Raw genomic sequence first — 19,422 nt, 5'->3', positions numbered from 1 at the left:
AGCCCAAATCTTTGATCTAAAATATTTAAAAAACTATGAAGAAACTACCGCTCCCAGAAACAGGAGAGAACAAGACAACCAGGTGTGTGGTAAGGAGCAGGGCTGTTCCGAGCGCAGCCCACAGAGCTGCCGGTCATCAGGGAACAGGCAGGCGCAGCTCCTGCCACCGCTCTGCCTGCCCTGTCAGCCGAGGCAGGGTGCGAGCTGGGGATGATCATTAGTACCTGGGGCAGGACTATATGAAAATATTTATGAAAAAGATTTCCCATTGCTCCCAAGCACAAGAGAAAGCAGAAGAAACAATGTGATTTAGAGCTATTCCTGTGAATTTTGCTTCCCTTGGTCCATAGGGCAACGCAGCGTACGTGGAGCCCATCGCTTCAGGGGTGCCCGAACTGCAGCTTAACCCCATCTTGCTGGCTCTCAGACCCCCCTGTTGCAGCCCAGTCCCCTGCAGCCACACAAAGACGCTCCAGATGGAGCTGTCCCTTGGGTGAAGGGAACGGTACTCTCCTCTCAGATGGACAGACCGTCAGGCCCCGTCAGACAGTTTTTGGAGGATGGCGGAGCCAGGCCCTGGCTTGGTGCAGCCAGCAGAGGGGTCAGCGGTGGGCCTGGCCGAAGGGACCCTCACGCAGCCTGCGTGGGCATGGCGCGTGCTCGCCTTTGGCACGAGAGGCCCAAGGGAGCGCTTCGCCCTGCAAAGGGGACCCGAGGGACCGTGCGCTGCGACCGCAGGCTGCCACCTCCATCCAAGCACCGACTCCTGTGCCACGAGCCCACCCAGACCGGACAGTGGTTTCATGCGGCGTAGGAGGCACTGGCAGCCTGTAGCGGCCGCTCCTGGAGCCGGCGCGGCGGCGGGAAGCAAGCCACGGCTTGGGCGTCTCGGGAGAGGCAGCGAGCCCTGGGCCTGCTGTTCGAGCGGTGGCCTCACCTGGGCTTGAGCATTTGAAAATTGCCTAACTGGATCCAAAAAGTTAACAGAACCTCTGAAAGGGGCTTTTCTTCTCTGCCACTCTAAACCGTCCTTACACATTTCTGATCAAAACCTGAAGGGGTAGCTCCGGGCAGGGGCAGCGTCACCCCCAGCAGCGACGCTGTCACGTCCGTGGCACCAGGTGGGCGAAGGCCCGGCTGCGCTCCCGCGGGAACGGCACAAGCATGACCGTGCAGCCAGAGACCGGGCCGTCGCTCAGACACCCGCATCGGGAGGCAAAGCCCACCTCGCTCTCCCGAGGACTGCCCCGGGCCCGGGCAGCCCACGCCGGGCGGAATCTGACCACCACCGCTCCCCGCCGTCACCCGCGGTACGAGGTGGCTGCCCGCGCTGGTCCCCGGGGCTGGCTGCGCCTCTGGAGCAGGGCAGCAGAAGAGTACACCACACACAGGGACAGGCTCCTGCCTTCATTAGGTATCAACTCGGGAGTAGACGGGGTGCCTGTAGCAACAGTGCCTGGTTTTGTTCCCCGCAGGGCTTACACCTATGCGGGCCTGGCGTACGGAGCAGAGTGCTACTGCGGGAACAAGCTGCCAGCCACCGCCTCGAAGCCCGAGGAGTGCAACAGCGAGTGCAAGGGGGAGAAGGGCTCCGTCTGCGGAGGGGTGAACCGGCTCTCTGTCTACAGGGTGGAGGAGCTGCGGGCAGGAGCGAGAAGACGTAAGTGGGTGTGCGACCGGAGGGAGGAGGCTGCTCTCCCCAGAAACGACGCTCGCCCCACGGGGGGAGACGCCACAGCCGGGCTGAGCGCGTGGGCTGTCCCTGTGGCTCGTCTCGCTCCGTTTGTCACCAGAGTTTGAAACAGCAAAGGACAAAGGTGCCCATGGGGCGCGGTGTCCATTTGCTGCTGGTCTGGTCCCTGGCTCCCTCCCCGAAATAGCAGCGCTGCTCACCGCCTCGGAGCGGCGAGACATGCCTGGCGCGGCTGCCTCAGGGCTGCCACGTAGGAAGTTAGCGTCACCAGGGAAAAAAGAAAATAGAGTGCAGAGCAACTGCAACAGCAGCAGAATTTCAGCTGAAAAACTACTCCATATTGCATCCATTGCAGAGGGACAAACCCACACGTGTTTAAGAAACAACCCTGAAAGTGGGTGCCTTTTAATGGAAGGGTAGAAAAGCACTCATATCAATGCCACCCTAAGCTCAGAAATTATCCTAAATGAAGTAAGTGCTACGTGACTGCAGGAGGAGAATAAGTAGAGGCCAGAGAGAGGGGAACACTACTCTCTTTCCTAAGTGACAGAAGTGACACCACAGTTTTGCTCTTCCAAGGACTTCTGTTCTAGTGGCAGTTGGGATTTTTGTTTCATCATCAGATGACAACACTTATTCTACTTGTCATTCAATCAGCTACCATGGGAGATACAACAGATAAACCTTTGGGCCAACCCAAAGCACATAAAATACCTAAGCAGCTGAGCAGTCTTTACTTTTGGCAAGCTCACAAGACCTTACGGATGTTATTTGCTGAGAAGAAGCACCAAGACCTTAGGTTGTGCCAGTATTGATGGTACTTCATTTATTCTTAAAGACAAGTCAAGGCTTGTACAATAATCCACCCAGCTACATATAAATTATATATCAAAGGTACATAGACTTAAATTGCTAGTGTCAGGCTGACAGGCACGTTGGCAGGTTTCCCAGGACATGCATCACTGTTTAAATCTTCAGCATAAAATATATATACATATTTCACAGGAAAAGGCGGCATTTATTTTTTTCTTAAGTATTAATGAATTAGTCATCAAATTAGTCTAGCCTGGAGCTAGATTTGTATTTTGTTTGCCCTTAGTAATACCTGATATTAGACTGTTTGAAGAATCCCACTGTCACAAGCTAGCTGAGGGGCCAACAGAAGTATTAATCACAATGAATAAGTATATTGGAAAGTAACTCTGAAACTGTAACGGCATCCATGATTTACACTACGCAATGTAGAGAACAGACCTCGCATAAGGCTTCTACTTATGCAGGGCAGATCCAGCAGCATCTCCATTTAAACCCTCCCAGACATGGGGTTTGCGGGCACGGCCGTCCCCTTCCCACCCTGGTTCCCTGGACAACACGAGCTGCACAGCTCGTGCACCACAGGACTCATGCCCCCCCCCCCCCCATTAAACGCAATGAAGCCCAAAGTCTGTGGCTATTGCAGTCTGGGGATCGCTGTGGCAATTCAGCCATCCTTCCCCAGAAAGCAGGCAGATGACGTAAATACATCACATTTCCAGTGTGATCTGTGGGTTCTCTGCAAACCACGCTCCCTCCCAAGTGCCAGTATGGGCAGTTCAAGCTTTCTTCCTGACCTGCTCAGGCAACTCTAAATATGTCCATAAACATTTTGTTTCAGGAATTAAATCTTGGTGTGAGATTTAGTAGGAAGTCTTTCAAGAGCATCCCGAGAAGCCACAAAACTTGTGTCCCTTCATTCTTTGGCGCTGTGCTTGCAGTGATCTGGTCCCAGGGAGACTCCTGTTTCCCCTCAACTTCCATCAAGTTATTTTATTTTCACATCTCCCAGGTGATCCCAAAGATATAGCATTGCTTCTAGTAACTGGTTTGAACTGTTATTAGAACAATATTTAAGCAGCTTCTCCTTAGATTGCTCTTGGCTTATGCTGGGGAATCTGGGCCCTTGTGCCAGGAAATTCACGCAGAACCAAATTTTTCCTTCAAAACTGCAGTGCACCTCTCCTGTCATCCAACACATTTCCCACATCAGTTCTGGTGAGTATTGCTTAAGGTAGCCAGTGAGTGCAGACCCAAATTTATTCCCAAAACTACCTTTCTCCCTACTGAGTCACGCTAGGCAAATTCTGTTAATAAAGAGTTAGTAGAGAGTGGTGAAGTTTTCCACCATTGTAAAGCCCACAAAATCACAAGAATTACAGAACTGTCATACAACATGCAGAATTTTTTCTTTTCTAACCAGCCACACAATGTTATTTTCTTCATTACCATTAGTTCATCTGTGCAAATGTAGGGCCTTACCCAGGGTAGTGAGTTTCCATGGCAGCTTTGGGTTTTCATTTGGTTCTGTCAGGGGACATTTCTCTCTCAAGCATGAGGGAAAATTGTATTGCTGCTTGTAACAAGTATTTGAGCCAAATCCTGACTTCAATCACAGTGATGCAAAAAATGGAGCAATTCTGCCAAGCTCTGTGGCATTTATACAGGAGCAGGTGAGATCAGACTCTGATGCTAAAGACTTGAAGAAAGCTGTTCTCCCTGAACAGCTTACAAAAGCCTAGTTTAGATTTCGAAGGCTGCAGCAAACTCCCTAGGCCTGAAAAGAAAGCGAGTGGGAAGAAGAGAGGGATAGCTCAGCAACTGAGCAGATGTGCAGGAAGGTGGGTCCCTGTGGGGGCTTTCAGGACTCATTTAAATTCCTTTCCTTTTCTGGTGCAGATCATGGGAAGCTTTGTAGATTTTTATGGGGGCTTTTAAGTCTTTCAGGGGAAAGCATGTCTTCAAAAGAAAACTGGGACTTGCAAACAATAGCAATGCCCTCCACTGGTGGAATTTAATCTAAACTCTGCTGCAGCCCTACTTTCAGTGGTTTGTACAAAGCTAAAGGCGTGTGCTCCTTTCAATTCCACAGGATTTGCAACACATTTTTCTAGTGTATATCATGGTTTCTCTTATTTCTACAGCATTTGGAATATAAAATTTATTTTTTTTATTTTTAGCTTCTGAACCTAATATTGTTCTTTGTGAAAGAGGCAGGATACTACGGACATTGTTTTCTCAAGAGAAACCTATTTCATATCCCTGCAGGGAGGAATGTTATCTATCGAGGATGTTTTAGAGCTCCAGAAAATTTAACAGACACCTTTCCAGCCTCTTTGATACAGCCCAATTTGACGGTGGAGATGTGCTCTGAATTTTGCTCCAAGAAAGTAAGAACAGTTCTCATTTCACATCCTTTCTTTTTTGTTATTTTAAATTTTATTCTACTAAGGGAATAGCAGACATTAGTGCCTTAGAGCTTTGAATTTGTAAATGAGTTTCTAAAGGACAAAACTCAGAGTAAATACCCAGTGATGCATCTGGTCCAACTGCTCTTTTGAGTGGGGATGGTGGGAGGGAAGCCATCAGAGTGATGCCACTAAATACGATGCACAGAAAGGCTGTTCTAAGTGACAAGTATCAACCATGAGGAAATCAATACCATTTCCATGTCACATTCAAACCAAGCCCAGAGCCAGATCTGACCCCAGGAGAGGTCTTGTTGGCTGCTGCTCACGGGGAGACATGCTGCTGGAGCGTGGATGTGGGCTGGCAGCACCTGAAATGTGGCTCCAGTGACCTCTGGGGAGCTGGTCCCTGGCTCAGCTCTCAGGAGCCACGCACGGTGCATGGGCAGGGCAGGGAGAAGCAATCCCCAGCGCCCTCCACTTTGTGCCCTGTGTGCTCCCCTCCAAGGTCGTCCTTTTGGTCTCAGGCTCCTTGACGGTGCAGCAGCAGACACTGCCATAGCGAAGAAGATTTAATGCTGAGGTGTCTACACACAATTTTTGCACCAGTGTGTAACTGTGTTGGCTAGGAACTTGATACAATCTTAAATATAAAAAAAAAAAAAAAAAGCAGATAAGCACAGTGAAAGCAGGTGGATATTCCTGATACTTTTATACAAATGTGTCTCTTTCCACACCAGAAGAATTTATACCACTTTCACTATAACCTATGTAATTTAAATCAAATTTATTTTAATTTAAAATTGAATCATTGTAGAACTTTATGCCGATATATAAGACCACAAGAAAGCAACAAATAAGATCAGTTGTATGCTTATTGGCTTTTGGACAGAAGGTGAGAAGGAGGAACATGCTAACATCTGCTGTCCTTGTCCACACTCTTGGCCTGAAGCATCACCTTTGCTCATCCTCCACACTACCACAGAGTAAGACCATGGCTGTAAGAACCGAAGAAGTTTGACTTTGACAGACTTGGGTGTCGTTACGGGAGGGAACATTTGGCCCAGGGCACCCTGTCCTTTAGCAGCTGTTGCTGTGGTTGGTTCCCTTCCCTTCCTCCCCACTCCAATGGGGCCTATTTTTTTTGTACAGAGCAGGGTTCACTGTGTGGTCAGATTTAGCCTGCAGCCACATTCAGCCTCATGCACGAAACTGAACATTCAATTACTTTGCCTTCTAGCATCACAAAATTGATTAAAACTATTAAGGCATGAACAACAAATCTTCTTAATTACTAGGTAGAGTGGGAAAGCTTTTCCCAGTCAACATACCCTCTATACCAGCTCATCAGTGTTTTAAGAATGCATCATGGAATTAACTCTGTGCAGCGAATTGCAGTGAATCACCCATATACCCTGTATATAGTACCTTAAAAGCGTGCATACAAACACACTCTTGCATCCTCCATGCATATAAATGTTCAGTAAAGTAGGACTTCATGAGCAATTCTTTCCAAGCTCTGCCATTAATCTATTATTTAATGGTAGGAAAAAAATCTTGCTCTTTCTGTGTCAATTTACCCCCATGTAACATAATTTTATTAATATTTACTGATGAAGTGCAATTAATTATTCCTTCTCTATGTGGGAGAACAGTATGAAATATCTGGAGAAGTTGTTTTCAGATGTGCTCAAACATAAGGTCAATGTTTTTAAGCACAGTCATGCCATTCTGGTTTTGGGAGATTACTTTTCTAAATAAGTGGGTTTTCAGAAGTACAGTTCCTTCAAGTTTTTCTGGCTACACAGCCAAAAAGTGGAAGCATCTGAGATTACTCATGACTGAGAAGGACAGGAAAAAGACCACAACCAAAATGTGCCACATTACCATGACATTCAAACAGGGTTGAATAGAGGAGAGCAGCAGGATGGAGAAAACTGTCCATCTCTGCAGAACAGCTAGTGGCTTTCCGAGTTAGAGTCAATGCATATTGACTTGAGGAAGCTTGTGTGAAAAAGGCATCATCAAACCACATATTCTAAAGGATTATCTAAACAGACTCCTTCTGCACAGAGGGCACGGAGAGGGCTGCAGAAATTATAACGTTAAGAGGAAAAGGGACTGAAGGAAGGTGAAGAAAAGGTTTGGTACCTCTCATTTATTCCCTCCCTAAAACAGGGCAGGTAACAATCTGCTTATCTCCCCCTGCCTCCTTTAGCTTTGCTAGGCGCCATGCTACCCTTTGTAAAGTGACTAATGGAGAGTATTTGCCTGCAAAAAGACTAGCAATGTCTCCCTCCACTTAAGCAGCAGCAATTACGTATCCAGAAGTCCAACTGTTACACATCAATTTGTGCTTTAACTCTAGATACCAAAACAAGTCCTATCAAGACACTACAAACGTTTGTCCTGACTTCAGTTCCTTTCCTTTCAAAATAAGATGGACAACTTCCTAGCTGACAGCAACATACTTAGCCCTCCTGAAATCAGGAAGGCACCGTCATTTTAGTCCAGTCTGTTACGCTGAAAGGAATTATCCCACCAATTTCTATGTATCCTGAAAAAGCTAGTGGGCTTTTAAATGGAACTAGTTGGATGCTTAAAAAAACACATTAGTAAGTCTTTTGCTCCTTGGGACTTAGAAGAAAAGCAAATTGAGGCATACCATATTTATCTGTTAGCCTTGCAAATTGCTTTCTGCAGCTGGAATGGTAGCTCCAGCCCTTGAAAGCATTTGAGATATGAATTTGAGGTTACAACTTCAGATGAAACCTGCTAAATACCCTTAATTATCAATTTCCTTCTTAATTAACAGAGTGATAACATTGCTTAATAGCAACCCATTATCACCCCATACACAGATCCATGAATGTGTTTCTGTGCTAGGTCCCTTGGCCAGAAGCCATAATTTTCATATATGCTCTTTCCTAAGCCAACCTGCATACTAAATGAGCCATCTCCATTTGAATTTATATTTTTAAATAAACAGTCCTTTTATGACTCAGCTGCTGTATACAGTTATATACGATGATACAAATAAAATCTGGAATAACACTAAGTCTTGAGGAGAGAACCCCAGTATTTCAACGCATCCAAAAGCCATGTCAGCAAGTTTGCACACTTGAACATTACCAACTCTAAGGTGCTTTTTCTTTTCTTTATAAAGCAATATACAGAATACAGCAATGTTCTAATTTCAGAAATAGACCTACTATTTTGGATTCCAGATGTAGCTACATGCCATTATTTACCCATAAACAAAAGACTCCTGGGATTTTGACCCAAATCCCATTGTAGAATTCATACAGAGTGTTTCTATAGCTTCATTTAGGTTTGTTTTTTTTAAACACAATAAAACCAAAGATAAGTAGGCTAGAACCTCAACTGGCACAGATAATCACAGCCTTGCTGACTTTATTGCAGCAGTGAGAGGAGTATTTCAAGTCAGGGTCACATCGGGTATAACAGTGCACTGAGGAACTGGCCCCTGGCCTCCACAGATCAGTGTAAAACAAGCCAGAATTTTTATGCAAGGGTGTACTGGCTTTATGGTATTTATTCTTTGCTCTTAACATATCCAGTTCAATGAAAACTTGAAGACTGACTTCTGGGTTTGTTGCAAAATGAACATGCCCATTTTTAAGTAAACCAAACCCACCATTTTTACTTGGGAGAGAAATTTCCTTCCGTGATTAGCCCCCCATCTCTTATTCTTTTTGGTAGATTGAAAGAAAAGGTTTAACTGTGTCAGATAGGAGAGTTAGTATAGAAAGCTGGAAAAGAAAGGAATTTAGAGTAGAACCAGATAAGTGTATTTTTAATCTATTCGTAATTCTTAATTTGGATACAATCTAATAAAAAACAATCAGCGATTGAATCATCACATCATCTGTGTTGCTATTGGAGAATGATTGCTTTCCTTATAGCACATAAGCTACCTGTTGAGGCTTCACCTCACAAATTCTTAGGTAAATAGTCCCATTGACATTCCCTTTCACTGAGTTACAGCTTGCAGGATGGACACCTGAGCCTGTCAATGCATGCTCTAAAGCTCAATCCAGAAAAATGCTTATTCACAGACCCGCAGACTTCTCTGGCAATAGACTTGTGTTTAACTGAAGCGAAGCATCACAGATTTGTGTGCACTGAGCTTGAGGACTAGTCCTGCGCTTAAAAGTTACATGGTTGCTTAAAGCCATAACCACAGCTTGGGGCATACATAAATCCACAGATGAGCAAAGTGGATGGCTTGTACTTTTGATTAAATACTGATGGGGAGTCAAGATTGAATACGTTACTTTGCAATCGCTTTGTGCCCTGCATCAGGTAGACAGACCAACTGAATAATCAGCCAGCTGACTGCAGTGCTTTGCACTGACGCTGCAGATCCTGGTGTGATTCCCAGAACTAGTCATGCTTCTTTCAACGTCTGTGCTGCCATCACTGAAGCTCTGAAACTTTCACTTGCGAAGCCCACTTGCTGCCCGAGCGGCAGGAAGGCTGCACAGGCGAGGCACAGCCCCACTGCCCTGCCTCCAGAATGGCCGGGCACCCCGCACCACCGTTACCCTGAACCGCATGCAGAGTGCCTGCAGAACAGCACCATATCGACCAGGGCTTCTGCAGACACAGAAGTATGGAGAAGCATTGGCTTAGGTTTCTTCCAAAAACCTCCAGCCTTCCAGAAAAGTCAATCGCTTGCAGGTGCCACTTGGCATGAGGTACAAGGTACCTTTTTATTCTAGGCTGTGTTTAAGGGCTGGAATACTTATTAATTTCTCAAACGGAGAAACACTGCTTCATTGTAAAGGGAAAATTTCTGTTTGCAGGCAGAAACAGAACTATTTTGCCCTTGGATCAAATCTGCAAATAGTTTTTGACAGTGTCATATCTCATTCACTAAGCAAATGTTGGCTGTTTGGGCACAGATGGCACATGTGTTGTATTTGACTCCTTATCAGAGGATGAACACGTGGGGAAGAGCGAGAGATAAGCTGCTCAGCAGTCCTGTCACGCATTCCCAGACTCCAAAAGACTTTTAAAAGGCAAAAAGTGTTGATATGGTATAGGTGGAATCGAACACTCTGCACTCAAATAACCCCTGAACTTCCTTTGCTCAGCCTGTCCCTGCACACCCACGCACTCCCATGCTGCGGAGCAAGCCATCAGGGGACTTTGGAAATCCAAGGAGAAAAACTGAATTTTAGGGCCAGTTTCAGCAAAGTACTAAGTGTGCTTTTCCTGTTGAGCACACAAGCAACTGCTAGTTTCTTCAGCAAATAGTTAGCATACCTTTCCCTCAAACTTCTCTTAATTCTCATCATTACTAGCCCAGCTGCTCTGACACCACACAGCAATGCTGCTTTGCAGCCTGTTGCCTGTTTAGGGTAAGACTGGTACACCAAAACCTGAATTACTTTTCATCAAATCCACTGAAAAGAAATTTCTCAGAGCCAAAAATTTTTCTTGGGACTTACTTCCTTGCAATGAACACTACCTATAACTTTCTTGTGGTTGCACATTTCACACTCTGCTGAGATACCTGTCATTTGCAGCGGTCAGTCTGGATTTCGTATGAGGTTTCTCTATCTAGAAGCAAGGTAACAGAAAACAAGCATCCATGCCTGAAGACAGAGCCCAGGCACCAGGTGAGCTAACCCTGCACGCACCAGCAGGCAGAGCTGTGTGTGCCCTTAGTTCACTCCAGCACCAGGTACAGCTGCACTCAGCTCTGCCTCTTCTGGTGCAGCCTCATGTTCACCATCAGCACAGTCCCTCTGAATAGATGTGCCAAAAATTACTTGGTATCGTATTTCTATATAGTTTTTCAAAAAATACACATAGTAGCTCTCAAACCCTGTATCAGCCCCTCTATGCACATTCATTTTTTGCAAACTGTGAAGAAGTCAGACTAAGATGCATACTTTTTTTATGGCTTGACTTTTTTCTTTCTATTTTTAAACATGATTGCAGCAGTTAGTGGGTTTAAATTTCCTTCTTTGCTTAAATTCTGTAAGTTTAAGGGCGAGTTTCCGCCACAAAAACTCTGGTTAGATCAACTCAGTAAGGCAAACCTTTTCACAGCTGACTCCTCAGTTCGGGGGAATCTAAGTGGAAGTTTAGAAGATGATCCAATTCAAAATGCTCGTTTTGAGGGTAAATAAGAACAACCTTTCCCACACTGATGTTTTGCAGATGGAGTTACGCACTAGATGCTGCAGGAATATTATAAAATTATTTTTATGAATAATTAAAAAAAACAGAATATTGTGAATTTTCAAGCTTTACAAGGCTTGTGTCTGAAAACCACTTTTTAAGAAATTGCCATACGAAAGTAGTAGGCTAAGAAGCATGAGCTTTACAATGATATATCACAAACACTGCTTTGATCTTGACAGTGGCCTTGCGAAGATTTATTTTTCTTTGTATAGCAGCAGCATTCCCCGCAGGCTGTTGATGTCATGGCATTTACGCGCTGATCTATTTTCTCTCATTCGTAGGAGTTTCCCTTGGCAGTCGTCCGAGGGCGGGAGTGCTACTGCGGCTACCCCACTGGGCGCTTCTCGCTGCGCGACGGCGCAGATAGGCTGCTCTGCAGCGGGATGCACAACACCAGCAGTGCTGCCGAGGGAAAATACTGCCTGGTCTATCAGACACCGGTGCAAGGTATGAGCTCCAGCCTCCCTGTGCCAGGGCCAGACCCACCACTGCTGGGAACAGCCCCTGCGCTCCTTCTGCAGTGGGCAAAAGTGATCTAGTTTACAGCAGTCTTATCACAATACAGGCAGGAATTTAGGAAACACCCCTTATCTAAATCCCTCCTTGCAATTGCACTCATAAATATGCATCTTTCTATTCTCTCATTAAGCAACACAGCCTCCCCCCACCCTGGAAGACTATAATTATTTTGCAGATGGAGAGAACAAGGCAGAGCCTGGGAAGGCATACTCCGAGCCATGCAGCACCCCGGGCAGCTGGGGACAAGGACCCCATCCTCTGGTTCCACTCCTGCTCATTAAATGCACACCCAGCCCCCATGCCACGTAGCTACTGAGACAGCTCTGCAGACTAATTTTGCTCTACCCATCTTCCTCTAAAATATTCATCTGCATACATGTTTCAAAGCCGGAAAATAAAGCAGAGAGTAAGGCTCCAATCCAGTAAGTCATTTAGGTGGCACTGGCAACTTTATCCGTGCAATGATTTGCACCGAGTTCAGTGAAACTTCTCACAAGCTTAAAATTAAATTAAGTGCTTTTCTGGATTGGTGCCGGGCTTTTTTTAACCCGACACCCTTTTTTTCCCTCCATCTCCCAGTTCAGAGGTAGGCTGCAGACACCAGCACATGAAAAGATCATGCAAGAGGAACACTTGCTTTCATGAAATTGGTAGTACTTCCCACATCTGTGTAGACCAGTAGTAGCAGAAGACAGCCTCCTGTGGACTATGCTGGCATTTTCTAGCCATGGCTTCATCTAGAGGCTGCTTTGAAGAATGAAGAGAGTAATTTCTAATTTATTTCCTGGCTTCTTGTTGAATCATCACAGAGGGTCAAGATTGGTTCTCATCTTATCCTTGCTTTTATCGGCACACTAAGAAATAAGGTTAGGATTTACAAAGGCATGTATGGAAACCAGGTGTCTAGCCCCCATGGGAGATCAACGCGATGCAGGTTCATCACTGCCTTGGGCCCTTCAGAGAAGAATGACAGCATAGAGGTTTAACTGAACACCAGCTCCTTTCAGTAAGAGGGCTTTCTCCTGCATTATAAAACTCTCAATTTCCAGGTGTACTGGCACATTCAGGGTTTCATTGAAGAGCCAACCTGCCAGGCAAATAGCCATTAACAAACAGGCATCAGGGGGCTTTTATCACAACTTGCTGGCTAGTACAATGGTTTGCCGCAGCTCTATCAAAAAAGCATTGCCACACAAAACCAGCAAAAACCTCTTCCGAGGACAATCTCTTTGGCCTCTTATGGCTGAATTAATTTTGGGAAGCAGCTGACTCACAACCGGACTCAAATTGATATCCTATATTCATAAGAGAGAGAAGAAAGAAGCAATAAACCCTGTAATCAAGAGCTGTCAGTGGAATTATTAAAAAGCCACAATGCTAACAATGAAATATCTTCTGTACTCGCAGACACCCGCTGTACGGACAGGAAATTCTTAACCACCAAATCCAAAGTGTTCGTTGCTCTGTCAAGCTTTCCTGGGGCTGGGAATACGTGGGCTCGCCATTTGATAGAGCATGCCACAGGATACTACACAGGAAGCTATTACTTCGATGGAGCCCTCTACAACAAAGGTACTGTATCCAGAGGGATGGGACACACAAAGCCTTTCTGAGGCACGAAGTTTTACTTAACTTGCTCGGGCATCCTTCTGCTTGGAGCCAGCAAAGGCTGTCACTGTTGGCACATTTGGTAAAATTTAAACACGTACCTGGAATGAGCAGTCTCACGTGGTGCAGACAGCAGCAGGGACTGCTCCAGCAACACACTGAGCCTGACAGGCAACTACTTTCATAGACAACAGCCAGGTTCTCAATTTGCAAAATTTGCATGTCACCTGCACTGATGCTGCTGTGCACATGCATGTGCACCACTCCCATCTAAAAGACTGGTCCAGAAGACCAGCTGACTGAAAAAAAGTTGACTAAACCCAGAGGGTAAGACTCTTCAGTAGCACATGAAATGCAAGGGTTGAATTTTTAAGCATTACTGATTACTCTGGGAGGACAATATCCTGAGGGGCATGTTATTTAGAAGCACCAAGCATTGGCCCTGTGAAAAACAGCCCTTTTGCAGCGAGGTACCAACGAAGTCCTCCCCAGTGGAGGAAAGCCTGGCTCCCAGCACATGTCGTGCTCAGCAGCTGGGGCTCCAGCCAGGGACAGGGTCCTCCTTACAGCAGGCGTAGAGAAGCACACAGGAATATGGCTCCCAGACAAATAAAGTCATTAAGCCTTGCAGGTCAGTGGCAGGCCAAGAATAAATTTCAGCCCTGGTCCCAGGTCCTGGGCGATGCGTTTAATTGACTGGTACTTTCACAAGTTTTACAGCACTGTAGGGAATGATTTAGAGTGCATGAAAGGGCACAGACATATAATCAAGTGAAAAAGCCAACAGTCCTGTTTTGTAAAACAGGTTTTAAAGGAGAAAAAGACCACTGGAGAAGTAGAAGGACCATCTGTGTGAAAACACATGAAAGTGGCAAGACAGAGATTGAAATGTTTGACTCGGCAATCCTGTTGATAAGGAACCCATACAAATCACTGATGGCGGAGTTCAACAGGAAATACGCCGGGCACCTGGGGTACGCCACCGACCGCAACTGGAAGAGCAAAGGTAACACACGGCCCCGGCATGGGCTGGGGGTGCCCGCTGCCACTTTGGACAGAGTTTGAAACCCATCTTCTCGGCATGCTGGGAAGGGGGGAATGCACTGGGACCTGAGCAACCAAATGCAGTGGGACTTGAGTCCCACCACAGCCAAGATCAGTCCCAAAAGCACTCAGACCCGCACTCTGGGAGTGGTTGTGGTCTTGCCGTGTATCTACCACCATGGAGAGGAGGGTAGCACTGCACCAATGCTGTGGCCACAGGCATACAGCAACACTACTGCCATCGTACTGTTTGGCAGAGGAAAGATGTCCAGGTACAACACCCCTGTGTACAGCCCATTTGCCAAGCTATGCGATGTGAAGAAAATTTGCCCCTGCAGCATGTAATAACTGTGAGAAATCTAATTTAAGATCTGGAGGATTCAATGGAGCATGACATTTCCTGAAGGAAATTTTACAGCACTGCACAGGTGCTACTGCACTGCAGATAAATAAGGATAATAGCAATAAGGGGACTTGAGATTCAGTGTTCCTTGAACACATGAAAAGACTTCAGAATATGCCAGTCAAATGCATGAAGCGTGGCAGGCAAGGTGGATGGTGTGACTACAATTTCCCCACTGAATACACTGCTGCATCCAGACTCTGCAGCAGAGAAGAGATTCGGCTTGCATTTCTCCTCGTGCATATTTTAAGCATTACAGCTGTGGCTTGGCAAACCACAGAGCACAGGGCTGGGGGAGGCTGGGGGGAAGTGTCCTCTGTCACAGCATATTTCTTTCCCAAGTTCATGTATCACCTTTCATCAGTCACAACTCAAGACCCATTCATCAAAAAAACAGACAAAATGTCCTTAGTAAAGAGAAGAAGTCTAGAGGGAATGGCTTTCCTGTAATGCAAACTACAAATTGTTACATTTCAGCCACAAATGTTCTTTGTCCAGCCCAAAAGCTTTAGCTAGGACTATCTTGACCCTTGGAAAATTAAATTATCACAGACAGCAAATAGAGATTGAGGTGTCATTAATGCCAAAGGCAAAGATGAGAAAATAATTCAGTAAATTTTGTCCCAGTGATCCTGGTAGGTGACCCTAAATGCCTCCCATGTGCCAAGAACAGAAGAATCTTCCCCTTTAATCCTATTTCCTTATCCAGTCTTCCCATAAGCAGGCTGGTAAGCATGCAGAAAAATATGTTATTTGGCAGATTTGGAAATCAAGAACACCTTGGGCCCCAGCCAAGATCAGTGCCTTGATGCCGCATTTACATAATAAAAAGTTAATATATCATTAGATAATTATTATATATTATTTGTTTACATAGATGTTAAAAAATAAACCTGTCTCCTTCTCAGTCTACATCTGAAACAGAGGTAAAAGGGTAGTAAAACCACAGAAGTAAAAGAATCTGCTTGAAGTTACATGGCAAAGCATTGCTTAATCCACCCTCCAAGCAGGACCCACTGCCTTTCCTTCTCATATCCCTTCCCCATCTTTCAGTCAAACTCTTCCCCGGGGCATTTCGTCCTCCCCCAGCCCCTGTGCAGAACCGCCTGCCCAGTGCACACACCGCTAGCATACACGGGGGGCTCAGCTCCTATGAACAAGGCACAGTAAGGACGCAAAGTTGCAGCTCTGCCCACCTGGCCACTGCCGTGCCCTCTCCAGCCCCTGGGGCTTCCTAGGCAGCTCCATGGCCATCCCAGCCCTCTGCGCAGTCCAAGGGACTGGGGGGGAACAGGGTTAACCATCATCTGCCTCCGTGCCAGAAGCCGCAAAGCCGAGCTGCCGTACCTCAGCAGCCGGCCGTGCTGCACTTCTCCAGCGCACGCCCATCCAGCAACATCAGACCATGCCCAGCAACACCAGCCTGGTTGCACAAGATAACATTTGAAAAACTGTTGAAATGCAGCATGAATAACATTGTCTCATTTTCCTCGTTTTTTGGTGATCTAGAGTGGCCAGACTTTGTGAACAGCTATGCCTCCTGGTGGGCCTCCCATGTCCTGGACTGGCTGAAGTACGGGAAGCGCCTGCTCGTTGTCCACTATGAGGACCTGAAGCAGAGCCTCATCCCCAAGCTGAAGGAAATGGTGGAGTTTCTGAATATGACCGTGACAGAGGACCGACTGCTCTGTGTCGAGAACAACAGGGATGGGAATTTCAAGCGGTCTGGTGCTAAGCAAAAGGATTTTGAGCCATTCACCCAGGAAATGAAAGATCTTATCAACAGATACATCTTGACAGTGGATGAAGCCCTGAGGGGGAGAAACTTCACAGGGCTGCCCAGAGAGTATGTGCCAAGATGATAGCCTGGTAGCACTCTGCTGTGTTTAAAAATAAAAGTATTTTTTTCTTTAAAAAAAAAAAAAAAGCAACCAAAAAAAAACAACCCCACCAAAACCAGAGCTTTATAGCAGTTAAAGCAAAGATACTTGTGGAGTCTGCTGAGCAGTGCAAATTCTCTCCACTCTTGGGTGTTCTTCAGGGCACTAAGTGCTTCAGAAGGCAAGCAATGAAGGATAGAAATTGGGTTATAAACCAAGGCAAAAAGCTATTAGTGTCTACCTGTGCGTGCCCCTCCCTGCACAAGCAGCTCAGAACTTCACAGTGGAGCACTCCTGCTTCTGCAGCAGGCATCCTGCCTTCTCACCGCTGCTGCCATCACAGACCTGCCAGGGGCTGCTTGGGTTTTCACAGCAACTGTGTTGGAAATGGATGTACGCAAAGGGGGAGGAAACAAAAAAAAAAAAGAAGATTCTAACACTGATCAGCAGTTTTCATCTGAGCATTTAAAAAAAATCAGTTGCTTTCTTCTTAGTATAGCCCACTAGCTTCCTTCTCCCAGGTTTGCTGGTCAGGTCACCTGCCACAGCAGAGTCAGAAGTGCAGGGGGAGAAAAGCACCAGTGGGCAAAGGTGCCCTGGATGCTAGGCAGAGAGGTGCTTCAGGACAAACCCCAGGCTTCCCTGCAGGAACGGCATGGCCTGCAGCCACATGAGCTCTGCAGGGAGGTGGGTGGCCCCAGCATACCCTGCAGCACAGCTGGGGACCAGTAGGAGAAAACTGAAAATCAGCATGGCCAGAGGTGGAAATCCCTGGGTGTCACCAGTCCCAAACAGACCCAAGACCTGGCCCCAGGGGCATGGAGGAGACCCCAGAGGGGTGGGAGAGTAGGGGCTGTGGCCCATGCTGGGGGCTCAGCACAGGTTTCTGTGCCTCCATCCCCGCACCTGGAGAGTCACGGTGTGTCTGGGGAGACAGCGGGTCCAAATGTCAGCACACTCCATGCACTTGGTGCTAGAAGTGGCCATGGCCGGGCAGCACTGACATAAGCCCGCACCACCCAGGGAGTGGGGGCAAAGAGGATGAGCCCCAGCCCTGCCAGCCCCAGCATGGGCAGGATCCCATCTCCCCTTCCATCCCTGGAGGAAGACAGAGGCAGTGCAACCTGAAAAACATTAAAGCTACTTATGGCTGCTCTCTGGGGCCACCCCCAGCAGCGATGCACGTTTTATTTCTAACTCACTGCAGTTCCCTGCGGTTTGTTTCATTCTGTGCTGGACCGCATGTGCGGCGGCGAGGGAGCACGGTGCGGGGGGCAGCCAGCCTTGTGGTCCTGCCCACGGGCAGGAGCCGTCAGCAGAGCAGCTCAGAGATGGTTAAACCGCACAGCCGAAGGGGTTGCCCTGCTGCGAGATGCTTTTGTTCATGTGAAATAAAGGATTCCCTAAAACCTTGAGTGAAAATACTAATTTTAATAAAACAAGAAATTTATATAAAGGGAGCTGGACTTCCTCTGCGTGTGTATCATTGGTGCTTTAAAAAAATACAGGACATGGAGCACACTTGGCCCCAGCCTCTCCCCATTTGCGCTCCACACGCGGCTCATCTGTGTGCTCAGGACCACCTGGCTGGCGCGGGCCTCGCTGCGGGGGCTCTCATGCCCCCATCTCCAATCCCCCCGGCAGTGAAGACCCCAAGGGCCGCAGGGAAGCAGTGTGGGATTGTGGTTGACTGAACTGGTTCACAAGGAAAGCTGAAATCTTTTGTTTACGCAAGTGGCACAGCTTGAAGAAAAGCAACCGAGTTAGGATGCTGCAAGTCCAGACAAAGGCAAGTGGGAAGAATTTAAAAAAGGTCCTTGCTTTAAACAGCAAAAATGGTCATATTTCTAAAACAATACACACACTGCACCGTACATTGCCTTCAAATCGGCAAATCCTGATTTTCAGTGACCCGGAGCCTCCCCTGCCCTCGCACTCGGCTGCTGTTTGCACGTGCTTGCGGGGTCACGGGTGGGCGTCAGGGCGCAGCGTGCACGAGGCCGCGTGCCACAGACCTGCGGTGCCTGCGTGGGGCACAGCCCTCCCCGGGACGCCACGTGGCCCCCACGCAGGAGCACGGCTCACAGACACGCATCCCACAAGGGCACAGCTTCCCGGCAGCCTGGGCTGGGGATCAGGGAATCAGGGGTGCAAATACAGCCACTGGAGTGCCTGCTGGGGAGAAGTCAAATGCCCAGGCTTGTTCTGCCTGGGACTGCTACACTGCTGTGTGCCTCAGTCTGTTTTTAATATTCTTTCCACAGGTGCCCTACTCGCCTCAAAAAACAAATAATATTGAGCTAGACAGATGTAGCAAACACCACAGATAGTATATAAACACACAGGTACAGAAACATATGCATAAAGTGGATAAATTAGGATACTACAAAACATCATCATCTTTACTGTGACTTAGTAAGAGCAGATTCTTTTTCAAATTAGGCATTAAAACACTTCAAATGTCCATGTGGGCACCAGTTGCTGTTGATGGATGTGGGTGACGTCCTGCAGAATCTGAGCCCAGCCTGTGCAAGGTGCACATGTACTTCACAGAAAGAAGCTGCTCTCGACCTCACCAAATCACATGCATGAGACCACAGACAGGAATTTGGGTCCACCAAAAAACATTAAGATTATGAGAACGACATTTTATTATATTGCTTTTCTAGCCCGGTAAAGCTTTATAGGACCATTTAAAAAATATTTTGATCATTTCAAACCTATAAATGGTGACAGTAAGGACAGTTTGCGAACTCTCAAGAAGGCTATTTAATTATGTGCATGTCCTGTAATGAAGGCTCTAGGTGGCTAAAATTAGAACTGGCAAAAATTATG

General features: G+C 46.9%; 1 protein-coding gene across 1 annotated transcript in view; it reads left to right on the top strand.

Annotated features, from left to right (window-relative positions):
• Positions 1–18,047, top strand: part of WSCD1 (WSC domain containing 1) — a 33,342-nt gene extending 15,295 nt beyond the window's left edge. The window contains exons 5-10 of the mRNA XM_069790794.1: positions 1,476–1,660; positions 4,775–4,896; positions 11,415–11,580; positions 13,060–13,224; positions 14,066–14,266; positions 16,217–18,047. Of these exons, the coding sequence (XP_069646895.1) occupies positions 1,476–1,660; positions 4,775–4,896; positions 11,415–11,580; positions 13,060–13,224; positions 14,066–14,266; positions 16,217–16,569 (1,192 nt within the window). The 3' untranslated portion in view covers positions 16,570–18,047. The remainder of the gene's footprint in view (positions 1–1,475; positions 1,661–4,774; positions 4,897–11,414; positions 11,581–13,059; positions 13,225–14,065; positions 14,267–16,216) is intronic.
• The last annotated feature ends 1,375 nt before the right edge of the window (positions 18,048–19,422 follow it).

The sequence above is a fragment of the Haliaeetus albicilla genome, chromosome 9 (assembly GCF_947461875.1).
Source record: "Haliaeetus albicilla chromosome 9, bHalAlb1.1, whole genome shotgun sequence".
NCBI classification, from domain to species: domain Eukaryota; kingdom Metazoa; phylum Chordata; class Aves; order Accipitriformes; family Accipitridae; genus Haliaeetus; species Haliaeetus albicilla.
This window is presented reverse-complemented; position numbering and strand designations above follow the sequence as displayed.